Raw genomic sequence first — 16,219 nt, 5'->3', positions numbered from 1 at the left:
TCAGTCACTTAATAAATATTTGCTGAAAGAATAAGGGAGAAACAGCATCTGGGTCCAATGCGTATGGAAGGGTTAATGTAAGGGAGGGGTGGGATGTTAGGCAATTTTTTTTTCTTTTTAAACCCTTACTCTCCATCTTAGAATCAATACTGCGTATTTGGTTCCAAGGCAGAAGAATCGTAAGGGCTAGGCAATGGGGCTTAAGTGACTTGCCCAAGGTCACACAGCTAGGCCACATTTGAACCTAGGACCTTCTGTCTCTAAGCCTGGCTCTCAATCCACTGAGCAACCCAGATGCCCCCAATTTGGTTTTTAATCTCAACTTCACCTTCTTGGCTGAAGGAAGTGTTGCAGCCACCTACATTTTATAAACCACAAGTTTCCGTGTATCCACAGAATAACACTGAAGGCCCTTTTCTGCCAAATGGGAATATTACAGGTGTTGAAGAAAATGAGATATAAGTCTCATAAACTTAAGACTTCTGTAAATCATCTAGTCAACCCCGAGGAAATGAAGAACAAGCCTAATGACTTTCTCAAGATAATTTTAGCTAGCCAGTGTCTGGGCCTGAACTAGAACTAGCCAGGTTTCCTGACTCCTATTTAAGTAATCTTTCATATGACAACAATAAACTTCTGGAATAAAAGGCATGCTATCAACATAAAGCAAGATGTAAAATACAAAAAGTTATAATTCTATTAAACACACATTTAAGGGTCTATGGTGTATAGAACACATGGAATTATTGCTTTCTGCAGAACTTAAAAAAAAAAAACCAAGACATTAAAACTTGAGAATGCAAATTCTTATAACATGTGTATTATAGGTATAGGGACAAAGGGAGCCCTGATCAACCTTGTGAAGCTGTGAAATTCTGCCCTAAATACATTGGATACTTATTTGTAACATTGTTCTTATATAATCAACCCTGTAATGTTTTTCCCCCAGTGTTCCATTTTCACAGAATCTGTTTATTGTTGCAGGGATATATCTGTATATGCTAAACACTCAACAAGATAGTTAAAGAAAATTAAGGTCCTGCTTCTGCACCTACTTGCAGTGCAGTCTCAGGCAATTTGCTTAAATACTCTGAGTTTCAGTTTCTTCATCTACAAACTAACGTAGTAGATGATCCCTAAAGTCCCTTCCAATTTTAAATACTATGCTGCAATCATTTTAGATAATCTGTTAAGCCTTTTAAAGTTCTATTAGGCTACTGAGGAAGAGGAGCAAGGAAAATAAATTCACATGTCAAGTAATCATCCAATAGAAAACACAGTATGCATTAGATAGTAAATAGTTCAAGGGAAAGGAAAGAGCCAGTTTGGAGATATGTACTCATGAATTAAGATAAATGAGAGGGTTGAATACTAAGCAAAATGACAGGAAATGTTTGACTATATTTAAGGAAACAGAAGCTGAAACAACAGGTTCTGTCAGCTTTCTCATAGAATATCTCCAGGACCTCTACCTATTACTAAGCATAAACTTTTGAACCAAGAAGACATCAACTTCAGGGAATTCAGTTCGTGGATCTTCATGATCCAGTAACTCTTTTAGGAATGCTTTCTTTTCCCTGGGTCTTTCTCTAAGAATCCTCATTCTAGAATGTCTATTGCGACATTCTCTCCTCCAAAGGGCACTCTCCTGATTGAATCAGAGGATATAGAGCTAGAAGTGACTTTTGAAATACCACCCCCTTATGCTTTAGATAAGGAAAAAGAGACCTAGAAAGCATAAGTACTTGAATGACCAAGGTCACCTAGAAAATTGAGTAGCAGAATCTAGATTTCTATGTCCCTCTTCTGACGGAAGATTATAGGATGAGCAAACTCAGGCCTAGGGAGGTTAAGCCATTTACCCAGGGTCACACAGCTAGCAAGTGTCTAAGGCAGGATTTGAACCCAGGCCTTCATAACTCAAAAGTTCAAATCCCATTTGACTCCGCTTCCTTATCTCTTACTAAGAAAACTTTCAAATCCACCATGCTGCCTTTCTCCACTCAGTCTGTATTGTTCTACATTACCTTCCTCACAGGGTTATTGTGAGCAAAGTGCTAAAAAGTTCCAGAGAAATGTGAGTTAGTATGACCATAGATCTAAAACTGAAAAGGGCTTTATACAAGTCGGAGTCCAACTCCTTCATTTTGTAGATGAGGAAACAGAGGCATAGAGTGAATTGACTTGCCTAAGTTTATATAGGCAGTAAATAGCAAAACTGGACCTGGAACTCAAGACATCTAACTGGAAACATCATCATCTGTTGCAGTGCAACAGACTGCCACTAATTACCCTATTCAAATTCAATACTTCCAGATATCTATTCTCCATCATTGTGAGGACTCCCTATCTGACAAAGCCTACAGCTCCTGCACACCTTCCTGTACATGACATGTTATCTTTATGATACAAAAGGTCCACATGTGTAAGATCTAGGCCTGTTTGCAACAGTCCTTCCACTGAAAGAGATTTCAATTTCTCCACACTTTCACAGAAGATGTTCATGAATTGTGGCAAAACCCTTCTAGTGATGAGGTTCTCTGTATTTGGCCAGGCTGGTCCTTAGACAACATACAATTGGTTACCAGATCCATGTTTACATCCTTTTCAGCATAATAGGATCTGCCAGAGCTTATAGTTTCCTAGTACAACTTTAAGCATAAAGTGTTAGAAGGAGATTTTAATGGAAAATTACAAATATTAGCTAGAGATTAAGTTGAGCCAAATTTCCTAAGGACAATGATACAAATGTCAACTAGCCATTTACCTGGGAGTTGCCTAGATTCTGCTGGCTCTCTGATTTTGTCTTCTTTGTCAGAGTAATTCTGAGAATTGTTCTTAGCGATGCAGTTTCCAGGAGATCCCATACTCTCTTCCTCATCTTCACTGTCTGAATCGTGAACGGTAATTGGTGTTGCTTTTGCAACAGGCTGAAGACCACTTGGTCCTAAGAGAAAAGTAAAGGTCAAGTATTTACCTAGGGTTTAAAGAAGATAGTCTAAGAAAGATTGCTTTCTGTTAAGTTTAATGCCATGAATTAGGGAACTGTATGGTATCTGATTACCAGTCTTTAACCTAAACCATTTAACAAGCAACATAGTGTAATGGAAAGGCTGCTAAACTAGTATAGCTCCAACATTTGGTAGGCATGTTGAAGAATAGAACAATACCTTTGTATTATTATTAAAATTATTATTATCATTAATAACAATAGCACATTTATACAGAACTTTATGATTCACAAAAAACAACACTTCACATAAAAATTCTGTAAGGCAATTAGGAGAAGATTATGTTCCCTTTTCACAAATGAGAAGGCCAAGGCCCAGAGATTAAGATCCAAGGTACCATAGTACATAGTAAATGGCAAAACAATCATTTGAAGTCAGGTCTCCCAATTATAAATCAAATGTTCTTTGGACACAGTCTCCAAAAACATTTCATCAAGACATTCTAAACATTTAGTCAAATTAAGCAATATATTTGAAAGCTCATTATGGCCAACAAGGACATTTATGGAGAAATGGAGGACATTTATTTTAAAGCAGATATAGAAGCTAGGATGTATCCAAAAAGGAATAGGTTTCAGTTTGAAGAGACTATAATAATTATATATTCAGCCAACAAAATGAGTGGTCACTGGGCAACATTTTGCTGTCACCAATTGTAATTAAAATCTACTTGTCAGGAACTAGGAATAAGGGAAGGAGACCTTTGGGATTACCTGCCTGTTCTTCATCAACCTCCATGGGAAAAACAGCATGGCTGTGAGTTGGGCCTTCGTTTCTACTCTCTCCGTCTTCCTGAGGCACTTCTTCCATTTCATTCAATGCTAAGAAAAGGAACAAAATTAAAGTGCGATCAAGGGAACATGAAAAGGTGAAGGGTGGGCAAATTTTGAAATACCATATCAAATAACACTAACAATTTTGAAAAGTTCTGCAATCAGTTCTACATTGTTAAACTACAGGAAGAGGGATTAGTATGTTTGGCTTAACATTCAGAAAAAATGAAGAACAATGGAAGAAAAGTGGCAGAGTGACAGATATATTTTGGCTTGCTATAAGGAAAAGCCTTCTAATAATTAAAGCTTTCCTAAAGTGGAACAGAATGCCTTTAGGTTATGATAACTATCCTTTTAAGACTTCTAAGGTCACTTCCAATGCAAATTCTGTGATCCTAGTAGGAAATATAGTTTCTATCACATGTGATATGGCCAATTAAAACCAGACTATTTCTTGGAGGTGGGAAGTTTGGGACAAAGATGACTTCACTATTTTCCAAAGACTGATCTCACCAAAGGTAGAAGGGTGAAAGAACACTTGGTAGCGAAATCAGGAAATGGTGTCTAAGGAAAATTGGTTCACTGCAGAATGTGAAGAAATATTTGTGACACAAGTCACATTCTCTTGCAGACTTGACCCATTACTACTCATCAGATCATGTATAGACAAAACCATGGAAGGATTCTAATATTATATGATAAGATATAATTTAGAGGTGAAAGAGAGCTTAGGAATATTCTAGCCCAATATCTTCATTTTAAAGATCAAAAGACACCACTAGAAAAATAGCATAACTGAGGCTAAGTGGGTAGTAACTAAGTCTGGATTTGAACAGAGGATTTATTACTGTTCGGGAATCAAACCTCTATTCCAGAATGGCTCTTAGTAACCATGATCTCAGTGGTGACTGGAGATACTTAGAGGGAAAGGTGGGAATGAGGGTGTGCTTTGTATAAGCTCAAGCAGAAAAGAGTATATATTAACTGGGCCACTGTACTTTACCATTACTATCATCTAGAGTTAGGAATTAAAAATAGTATAATGTAGTATGTTCCAAAAGTCTTAAGAGCAGTTTTAGGGGCATCATATGTACGACTAACAAAACTAACAAATTAATGTAAATCTTGTTTACATTTCTATCAATTCAAATCATCTATTTGAAATTAAATTTTCATTATAAATCATTAGTGTCTGTCAAGGAGTGATAACCTATAATTTCAGTCTTACATTTCTGGAAAAGATAGGCTGTCAGGAATTTCATATATCGCTAACATGAAATCAAAGTGGAGGAGCTTGGTTAAGCTATCAAATACTAATCTTTCCTAAAATCATGAGAAATAAAATGAGTCTTGAATTTGCTTATCTAATCAGACCCAGTCCAAATTCTTCAAACTTGTATTCAAGCACCTTCATTATTTAGCCCTGCTTCATCTATTCATGTTTCTCTCGATTCTAAAACATAGATTCTCAGGTCATTTGGGCCAGTCTTATAACCATCAATGACTCTAATAATTTTTTATTCATTCACATCTTTAGCACAGATGGTTTTCTATTGATGCTATGTGGATGTTGATCATGAAATGCTATTGTCTGAGAATAGCAAAATCAGAGGTAAGACAAAGGGAACCTGAGGATACTTCAGGTATGAGAAGTGGTATAAATGGCATCTAGGATGTGTATAACTAGAAAAGGAATCAAGTCGATCAGTTTGTGGGAAATGGTAATCCAAAATGCTAAGTGATATACCTGAGATTTTTAAAAACTAATTTTTAAAAAATTCTGAATTTAAATACCAAAAAGGAACATTTCCAAATATGTAGGAAAAAATTGATGCTACGTAAAAGCATGAATCCCCATTTCATATGGCTTGCTTTTTTAAAAAGTATGTAATAAATTCTACAGATTACTTTCAAAACTGTTCTGCTTATCTGTGCTTTCAACTGAACTTTTATTCTCTTCTATTCATTTTAAAAAATGTTACAATGGCTGAAAGAAATAATAATAATAATAATAATAATAATTCTAAAAAACTGGGCCAAATTCCTTAGCCAAAGATTTGACCTGATTTTGTAGGCACAAAATACAGAAGTCAGAGGTCTACAGCCATGCCTGAGCTATGTGGTCTGAGACATCCATATAGTACAGATTTCATAAGCTTTGGACAATTACTCAACAAAGTGGTACAAGCAGGGCCAGGTGTTCAGAACAGAGGTCTTGAACAAGTTGATGAAATGGTCTTCTTTGCTAACAGATTCCAGTAATAGTGTTATGTCCAAGGTACCCCACTTCTCTCCTTTCCCTCCTTGGGTGACTTGGTTATGACACTTTAGGACCAGGGGCCCAGTTTTCTCATGTCACAACCTCTAGAGTATATGGCAAGGAAAGGGGAAGTGTACAGATACTTTCATCATTGAAGAGGCTTTTAATACTATTCCTATTCTACCTTATTTAAATCCCACAGTTATAGCTTATCAAATGATCATAGAGGAGAGCCAAGCCTAGAGACGGGAGGTCCTAGGTTCAAATCCAGCCTCAGACACTTCCCAGCTGTGTGACCCTGGGCAAGTCACTTGACCCCCATTGCCTACCCTTACCACTCTTCCACCTATAAGTCAATACACAGAAGTTAAGGGTTTAAAATAAAAGAAAAAAGAAAGAAAGAAAGAAAGAAAGAAAGAAAGAAAGAAAGAAAGAAATGATCAAAGATGAATATTATGTGCTGAAAAATGACTTAAATTTTTTCTTGCAAAGGCAAACAAGGAATGCTCATTCCCCTTCTGTTTGCTCAACCAGTCAACCTAAAAACAAAGCCTGATGATTTCAAGAATAAGAAAGGAGATGGGACTTTTGGGAAAAAGAGAATGAATATGAAGTAAAAAACATTTCTCTCTGGAGCTCACAAAAGGTCAGGGTTACCCTCAGCTGCAATCTGCTGCTCTTCAGCCTGTCCATCTTGGCGCATCTCATTCTCTTCATTCTGATCATTGGCTTGCTGGGGATTATTGTTGGGTCCATTGGGATTGTTGTTTTGATGATTGTCATTTTCATTGTTGGAATTCTGGTTGCTTACAAGAGCTGATGAAACACCAATTCCTGTACCTGCACTCAGACCAACACGTGCACAACCCTAAGGAAACGGAGAGCCAAAGTCAGTGACAAGGGGATGATTACTCCAAATGCCTAGTTGAGTGAAATTTCAAAATTTTTACTTTCTCATTTTTGCCCAAGAATGATCTACTCTAAATGTTACATGCCCAAGAGAAGGAGTTTAATGATTTGAAGATGAAAGGTGATTTATGAGCTACAAGTTAATTATTCTTCATGTTGAATTTATACACTGTTCTGTTTGTTTTAAATCCTTTTACACATTTTATATGACTGGATATTGATTTTCTAGGACAGAGAATATGGCAGTATGGTAGAGTGGAAAAAACAGTAGACACTGAACAGGAGATCTGTCTTCAAGTCTTGGGTCCAAAAATGACTTAGCTGTGTGAGCATGGGAAAAGCAATTAGCCTCTGTAAGTCTTAGTTTCCTCTTCAAAATGGAGACAATAATTGTATCAACTATTTCATTAAGGTGTTATAAATAAAGTACTTCATAAACTCTAAAAAGCATGGCAGAAACATAGACTATTACTATTATTTTTTTTTAAACCCTTGTACTTTGGTGTATTGTCTCATAGGTGGAAGGTTGGTAAGGGTGGGCAATGGGGGTCAAGTGACTTGCCCAGGGTCACACAGCTGGGAAGTGGCTGAGGCCGGGTTTGAACCTAGGACCTCCTGTCTCTAGGCCCGACTCTCACTCCACTGAGCTACCCAGCTGCCCCTATTATTTTGGATAACATGGCAACAACAAAAACATTCCCACAACACATTCTGAGGTCCTATTTCCTCATTCCAGCCTGCTGACAGCAAATCCAATTCCACATTCATTTCTATATTGCAATCCTAGCATTATTCCAAATCTTTGCCCTTTATCCAACAAGTCACACTTTAGAGCAGAATCTTTTGGCTACATAGAATGCCAGAGCTAGAAAGACGTCGGAGATCATTAAGGCCAGGGGTTGTTAACCTTTTTTCTGTCACATACTCCTTTTTGGCAGGCTGATAAAGCCAATACCCTTTCTCAGAACAATTTTTAAAAACCATACTTGAAGGAAATGGTAAATTTCAGCTAGAAGTTTGTGAGCGGAAGATGTATTTTTTCCTCCAAAAAATTCATGGGCCTCCTGAAATCTTAAACTCATATTAAAAATTCCACATCTAGCCCAACCTGCTCATTTTATAATGAGGAAATTCAGGCCCAGAAAATAGAAATGACTTTCCCAGTAAGATAAGAAGGTACAGAGCTAAAATATGAACACAGGTCATCTAACTTCAAATATGATGTCCTATAAAGTAAGACATACTATATAGCCTTGTTTGGCCAGAATGCTCTCATGGGAGTAGTAGCTTAAAACACATGACTGAAGCATCATAACCATGCCTGCATACTTATATGGCAGGCACAAGTTTCTTCAAGGGGTAAAAACTTTTAAAGGTTGAATTTCCAAAGGTATAGAATTTTAGAGTTGGAAAGAACACTGGAGATTACATAGCCAAAATCTATTTATAGATGAGGAGACTAAGGACTAATAGGGGAAAATGCTCCCCATAAATTGATGTTTAAATACAACTGGGTATCTTAGACCCCAACCCTTGATCTTTGAGAGCAGGGCCTTCAGGAAGGGGCAGTAGGCACGGCAGACAAGCACATGACAGTGTGGACTTTGGTCTTAACTTGAGTGGAAAGTGCTCTTGTTGGTTTGTTTTCTTTCATTTAAATGAATAGAAGTATCCAAAGAATCTTAACTTCTCCAAGTGCTATTTTTTTTTCTTCTCTTTATAAATTACTGCAAGCTGTATAATATTTCTCCAGTATTATTACTGTAGCTGGGTAGCTCAGTGGATTAAGAGCCAGGCCTAGAGACGGGAGATCCTAGATTCAAATCTGGCCTCAAACACTTCCTAGCTATGTGACCCTGGGCAAGTCACTTAATCCCCACTGCCTAACCCTTACCGCTCTTCTGCCTGGGAACCAATACATAGTATTAATTCTAAGGTGAAAGGTAAGGATTTTTTAAAAATACATCTGCTTAGAAAAGAAAAATAATTTAGTTCAACTCTTATTTTACACATGAAGAAATTGAGGACAAGAAAGGGAAAGGGGCTTACAGTCAAACAGCATTTCTACTGGCAGAATCAGAAGTTTATTGATTTCCAGTTTATAGTTTTTCCCACTACATTATGCTGCCTATGCTATTTTCAGTATAATTTTCACTGTTTTCAGTTCATTCAAAAATAAATTCCTTTATTACAACTTTCAAAAAGTACACCTATTTTTGGAATGCTTGTTTCAGATCATATTTTCTTATTTTGTTTTTTTTCCCCATAGCTTCAAAATAAGCCAAACAAATACTCCCATTGAGAACTACCTTGGGTGGTTCTCGAAACATCTGGTCCAGAGAAATAAATTCCAGGCTTGGCAACAACTCAATGAACTGACTGAAAGATTCGAGTTTAACTGCATGACATCTCACCAAAGTGAGGTCAACCAGCCGTGTCCATCTTGAATGGTCTGCAAAAGGAAAAGTGAATAATTTCAAGCCTTAAACTTATGGAGTCTTGCTTTATATTTTAGGCTGCTAAACTGTTCCATTATCATCAGAGCATAGCATAGTCATAAAAGCTTATAAATCAAGACATTTTAGAGCTGGTAGGAACCACAGAGGTCATCTATTACAACCTCTTCATTTAGCAGATGAAGAAACTGTGGGCAAGAAATGTTAAGTGATTTACCTAAGATCAGATGGTTATAATCTGGACTATAAAATTGTATTTGGCAACACTGGGATTCATACTTAGGCCATTAGATTCTAAATCTGGTGCTCTTTTCACTACAATAGGAACTCTCATCCTATTATTCTCTCCTCCTAGAACCCTCCCCAAACCCTCCCAGTCTATTTATGTAAAAGAGCCACAAATCTAAGGTCTCTATTCTAAATATAGCATATATCTTTCTACCTTACAATAATGCCTCTTCATAAGCTCTAACTTATGAAACTTCTTTATAAGACCACTGTTAAAAACAGATTGGTGAAAGCTAGTTCTTTTAAAAACATTTTTCTAGCACCATCATTTTAAACATGAAACATGCTCCATTTCTAGAAAAACCAAATATCAATGTGACCCAAAAGTCTTTTGATGATTCATCTAGGGATATGTAACTTATGTAACTCTTAGAATCCAATTCTAACAGGTATGACTGTTAATTTTAGTCAGTGTCCCTGAAACCAAAGAGGGTTGGGAGCCTCACCCCCATAAAGAGGGAAAGTATTTGTTTCTTAAGAGTCCTGAATTTTAGACACAAGAAAAAAATCTTCCAAACCTATATTGGTCTAAAGTAAGCATGACTGTATTTTAACCTAAAAATAGTATTAGTTATTGGGTTTTATGTGGAACTGAAAACCCTAGCTATCATTCAGCCCAAACCCCTTTCTCTCTTGGTAAATGAAAAAATGGAGAACCATAAAACAATACAGTGTGGTAAGAAAAGCACTGAATTTGAAGTCAGAAGGCATGTATTTGATTACTGAATGACTTTGGGCACATCACTTAACCTCACAAGTACTCAGTTTCCTCATCTGTAAACAGAGCGTTTGGAAAGATCACCTTTCAGGTCTCTTCTTGCTCTAAATCTGATGAAGTAATTTTCCCTAAGTAACACAGGTAGTGAGTTGCAGAGCTAACATTTAGCCACAGATATCATCGATCATAATATTTGTAGGCTATAAAACACTACCTAAATGTCACCTTTGCTACCTACCTTATGAGATTATTGAAAGGAAAGTGCTCCATCAAATTCATTTGATGGAAATGTAAGGAGTTATATTTGTATTATCTCAGAGGACTAGTGTGAAGAAAGTATGACAGAAATACGAGATATTAAGAACAAAGCAAGATGAATATATGGGTCATGCTGTTGAACCTGTAGGGAGTGGCTTCTAGTAGCTCTAGATACAAGGTGGTGTCATTTTATTTTGACACATAGTTATAGTTTTATTTTTAAGTTTAGTGTACCTGTGATCCAATTATTTGGGTTATGCAGATGAGGACAATTATAAATAAGCAGGTATTTGATACAGGAAAAAACCTCATTGACAGCCTTCATCCCGATATCTGTGATGATGCCAGGATTTTCCACAACATCAGCTAAGCCATACTTCACCAAATCGGCATTAGTCATTTTACCTGAAACAAAAACCAATGTCAGAAAGTGAAACTCCTAGAAGTCACATAGCTCAGCTCATTTCCTACCTTCAGTCCACTCTGAATGAAGAACAATATAACGTAAAACCTAATTTTGATAATAATACTTCAAGGATACCTGACTTCAGCTGTGTAGCTAAATACGGTACCAATATTTCATCTATATTAGAAAGCCCTCCACCACCCCTATATACCAGTTTTTCTAAGTTGCAATGGCCAAATAAAATTATCATTTAGTAATCAATGCCCAATGACAAACCTCCAAAGCTAATCCTCACATAAGAGGTACATTTTCACACCATAATAAGGAATGGGACAGAAATTCTTAATGTTGAAAAATATGAATAAGAAAAATTTCTTTTCATCTCCGGTCATGAAAACAATAAATTTAAGACCAAAAATGAATGAGATCTGAATGCCCTCAAAGAATAGATAAAAAAAAATATACCGTATTGGCCAAAATATAAGGTGAGGTTCTCAGTTCTGGGTTAAAAAAAAAAGTAAAATAAAATTCTAATCATATAACCAAGCTCACCTCCAAGAGTTATACTCTTGGGAATCTAACATTTGAAAAATCACATATACCTGGCCAGCATCACAGGGATAAGGGATCATGTTTGGTTACATTAAACAAATAAATAAATACACTAGTAAATTAATTAATTAAATAAGATAAGCAGTTTAAATAAATAAATAAGCATAGCAGGCAAGTGGGATGCAGAGCACTTCCCTTTATCTCTAAGATATACTTTTGTGAATTTTATGGATCCCACCTGTATCCTGAGGTCACTGATAGAGACGTAGATATGTAAACAAACTGGCACTTGAGGGATTGGATAAGACCATGATTTTAAAAGATGGGACAAAGTCAGTTCAGCTTCTCAAGAATACAAATCTTGCAGGAAATGCTGAGATAATGTTTCATGAGAATATTGAGAATAGAGAGGGTTGCCGTTTTTTTAAACTAACAGTGACTGTGGGAAAAGTTTTAAGCTTTTGGTATCTACCCTCAGAGAGAGAGAAGACTGAACTTTTGTACACATACATGAGCTTCTCTCAGAAACAGAGAAGAGGCTTTAGATTAGTTACATAGAATATGGTTACAGAATAAAACCACTTACAAAGTAAAATCGAACAAAAAATGTATAATCAAGAATTAATTATCACAGGGAGCCTTGCCTTGAGCTAGTTAGTTTCATCTTTTGGGGATTCCAATTCCTCAAATATAAAATGAGGGGGCTGGACAAAATGAATTGTATAATCCTTTTCAATTCTAACAATGTGAAAAACCATGTGACATACAAAGAAGGGCACTGGATGTAGTCAGAGGACCTGGTTAGAATCCTAGCCTTGGATAAGTCACTCTACTCCCTAAACCTCAGTTCCCTTATCTGTAAAATAAAGAGATATGATTAGATTCAGAAACTATGATCTTTTCCCTTACTTAATCTACAAGCCCTCTAAAATTCCAAGAATCATTTTACTCCAGAGAAAGATAATTCCTAGCCCTCTTCTTTAGTTCTTCCCTTTTTCAAATCAATTAAACAAGTATTTATTATGCATCAACTATATGTACAATATAAAGACAAAAATGAAAGTAGTCCTTGACCTTAAGGAAGCTTACATTCTACTATGAGAAAAAACAGGTATGCAGGTTTTAGGAGAGTAAACACTGGGAACTAGTGAAATCACTAAAGTCTTCCTGTAGGAAGTAGTATCTGAGTGGAGACTTGAGGTCATCAAAAGATTCTAAAGGATGGACATGAGGAAGTATCTTCTAGGAATGAGGGACAGCCTATGGTAAAGGCATGGAAGTGAGAGAGATGATATTCTTGGGCTTTAACTCCTTTACATTCTACTTCACAGAATATAGAGTACCATATTCAGCCTTCCCCTATTAAGACAATGATGAGGAGTTAAGAATATACTGTTACTCTTTTCCAGGCTTTTTTTAAGAAATCTTTTCCTTCTGGAAAGGGGAGGTAAAGTGGAATATTAAGAAGGGAAGATTATATGGAGAATCTACAAGGGACAGCGAGAGCGGCAATATGATATAAGAAAACACTGGACCTGGTGTCAAAAAACATGGATTCAAACCCAAGCTTTGACTCTAATTAGTTGTGTAAATATGGCTGAAGTGTTTCCATCTCTCTGAAGCTCAATTTTCTCATCTATAAAATATAAACTAATAACTTTTTCAAGTCTGTTATAAGAAAGGCATTTTGTAAACCTTAGAACTCCACAGAGTTTAAGATTTAGAGCCAGAAAGGACCTTAGAGATCATCTTGAATAAGTTCCTCTATTGGTAGAGAATTAAACCAAGGCCCCATGATGTTAAATGACTTGCCTGTGAGGGTTGTTCTTGAGCCTAGTAAACAACAAAGCTGTGATCCAAACCCAATTTTGAGTCAAAATATATTTTCTACCACTCTTTCCACTATGTCACACATATTCTGGAAGAGTGGGTTTGGATGCCCTTTTCAAGACATATGGTTTCAAGGGCTGCCCTAGAATCTGTCTCAGGAGGTAGACCTTTGAGAAGATTAGGGATGGGGAAGGAGAGAAAGGTAGGGAAATGAGAGATGAGAGTTATAAATTTGGAAGTCCAGCTTTCCAAAGTGGACAAATCTGTCTGTAGTGATTAATGGACAAAAGAACGAAATTATAAAGAAATCATAATATCCAGGAAATTACAATTTTGATTTTAAGATCAAGAGTGCCAAAGAAGCAAACACATGTCTAGCTGCTTTTAAAAATGTTAAGTTATAAAAAGGAAAAAGTTCCTAAAGATATCAATACAGAGGCATGGCCTAAATCCCAATTCAGAACCAGTCCAAGATGGTATAAAAGGATGAAAGAGTAAAGTGGATTTGTCTGTAGCAGCTTAGCTATGAGCAACGCTTTCCAGAATATGTAGAAAGAGACCAGTTTTTTCCACCTAATGCTATATTTTTACTTTATATAAAAGATATAATTATACTGTGAATGCTGACGAGATGTCAATATTTCTTGCTAATACTGTTTTTAAATTTTGAATACAAAAAAAGGCAAGAAAAAACTGTAAAATCTACTGGAAATTAAGGACATACAACAGAGTTATATTAACTTTTGACCTAAGGAACTAAACTCCTTTTCTACTACTAGCATAAATCTTATCACATTACTTAATCTGCTCAAAACCATAAAATCTATACTAACTTCCTATGAGGGAAAGTTTAACCTCCTTAACTTGGCATTCTAAGTCCTTGATATAGTATTACTGTAATTTTCCAGGCTTACTGCACCCATGTACTCTACTCTATAATATGATACACAATTGGCTATCCCTACCACACGTTCTATGCTTTTCCTGATTCTGTTCATGTTTTTCCCTATGCCTCGGATGTCCTCTACTCTACTGGTTAAATTCTCACCATCCTTTAATACCATAACTCCTATCTTTAATCCAGTGATGGGCAAACTTTTTAAAGAGGGGGCCAAAGGAAAGGAAATGCTCCTCTGTCAGTCTGTTTCTAAGGCAACTCTTTCAAAGTTTCATTGTATTGTATCCAACTCATTGTATTAGTCAGATTAGGAATGTCACATGGCTGGATAGAACCGTTTGCCCATCACTGCTTTAATCAATAATGGTCTTTTGAATCTTCAGAACTTACATGGAATTTTGCTTGCATCTCTTTTCTACACTCATCATGCAATCTGAGGGATGAGTTGTTTTTGTGTCGTACTCCCCTCTGCCCCCTTAATTATACCAAGAACATCATGAAGGCGGGGATGGCACCTGATCGCAAATTTATTATCCCCGGTACTCAGGTGGTGCATATAGTAAGTAATAAATCAATCAATGGAATTAACAGAATTTGGGAGTTGGAAGGTACTTCAAAAGCCATCTTTGTCCAATTTCTAAGAGAAATACACTCTACTGATTTAAGTAATCTGGTACAGGTATTCATCCAGTTTCCACACAGAGACCTCTAGTAGGCACTGAATTTGCTTCCCAAATTGGTTCATTTCAATTTTGGTCAGCATAATTGTTACAAAGTTTCCCCTTAAAGCAAGCTTAACAATATCACTTTGCAGCTACAACTCTAGTTCTACCTGGGCTATAATTCTTTTCCAACATCATCCCCCTCATTCTCTTAGGCTTTTCTTCTCAATTCAAATTTAATAAACTTTTATTAGGTATCAACTATGTCCACAAAAGAGGGATTGTGAGTACAAAAATAATTTTTGAAGGAGTTTAAATACTCAAAGCTAGCATCCCTAATTCCTTCTAGAAATCCTTATAAGGCTACCAATCCTCTCATTAAGCTGATCAACCTCCTCAGGACCCATTTGAGTTTATCTAAGACCTTCTGACCTTCTTAAAATATGAATTGAATTGCCTCACTTTAAAAAAGCTGCAAGACAATATCCAAAGAGAATGCTAGGTGTGAATTGCAAGAAAAACAATGAATTAACCTTGGATCTTTTTTGAGGCTGGTTAAAAATAGGGACAAGAAGATAAAGAGTTTTTAAAAAAATAAAATATAAGCTTTTCCTGAGGATTTAACCAATGTGGTGAGAAAATAAGTTCGTGCAATGTATAATGATTTTGATGAGTATACCTGAAGGGGATGACTTCCCAATTGCAGGTTCTAGGTTGTTGCTGTGAACAAGCCTTTCAAAGACAACCTGCAGAAAGAGCGTATGGACTGGTTGCTCACTGAAGATCATATTCTAACACCATCTGGAAAAGTCAAGAAACCCTCAGTGGGCTTACTGTGTGAATGGCTAATGCAGGCATGGAATGGATGCTTATTTGAGAGTACTATTAAAAGCTTCAAGAAATGCAGCATAATAAACACAAATGAAGGACAAACTGGGGAAAGTATGCTGCAGGGGGAAAGGGCTTTAGGTAGTAGAAGAAAATAAGAAAATTGTGCAGGCAACATTTGCAAACAATTCTCTGCAGCTTATCTGATGTTCGTTGGTGATATTGCACTGATTAATATTTTGATATTTGGTATGATAGGTCCAAAATCCATCAAATACTCTAATTTTACAATGTTTTCCTAGGATAAGAGTTTGAGCTAGAAGAGACCTTAAAGATCATTCAGTCCAACTCCTTCATTTTACAGATAAGG

At 36.4% G+C, this 16,219-nt stretch overlaps 1 protein-coding gene across 3 annotated transcripts in view; it reads right to left on the bottom strand.

Annotated features, from left to right (window-relative positions):
- Positions 1-16,219, bottom strand: part of FBXO38 (F-box protein 38) — a 78,383-nt gene that overhangs the window by 23,013 nt on the left and 39,151 nt on the right. For all 3 annotated transcript variants that reach the window (XM_044664435.1, XM_044664436.1, XM_044664437.1), the window contains exons 9-13: positions 10,908-11,078; positions 9,263-9,405; positions 6,702-6,912; positions 3,725-3,832; positions 2,768-2,947 (exon numbers count right to left, since the gene is read on the bottom strand). In XM_044664435.1, coding sequence (XP_044520370.1) covers positions 2,768-2,947; positions 3,725-3,832; positions 6,702-6,912; positions 9,263-9,405; positions 10,908-11,078 — 813 coding nt within the window. The remainder of the gene's footprint in view (positions 1-2,767; positions 2,948-3,724; positions 3,833-6,701; positions 6,913-9,262; positions 9,406-10,907; positions 11,079-16,219) is intronic.

Source organism: Gracilinanus agilis, chromosome 2 (assembly GCF_016433145.1).
Source record: "Gracilinanus agilis isolate LMUSP501 chromosome 2, AgileGrace, whole genome shotgun sequence".
Taxonomy (NCBI): Eukaryota; Metazoa; Chordata; class Mammalia; order Didelphimorphia; family Didelphidae; genus Gracilinanus; species Gracilinanus agilis.
This window is presented reverse-complemented; position numbering and strand designations above follow the sequence as displayed.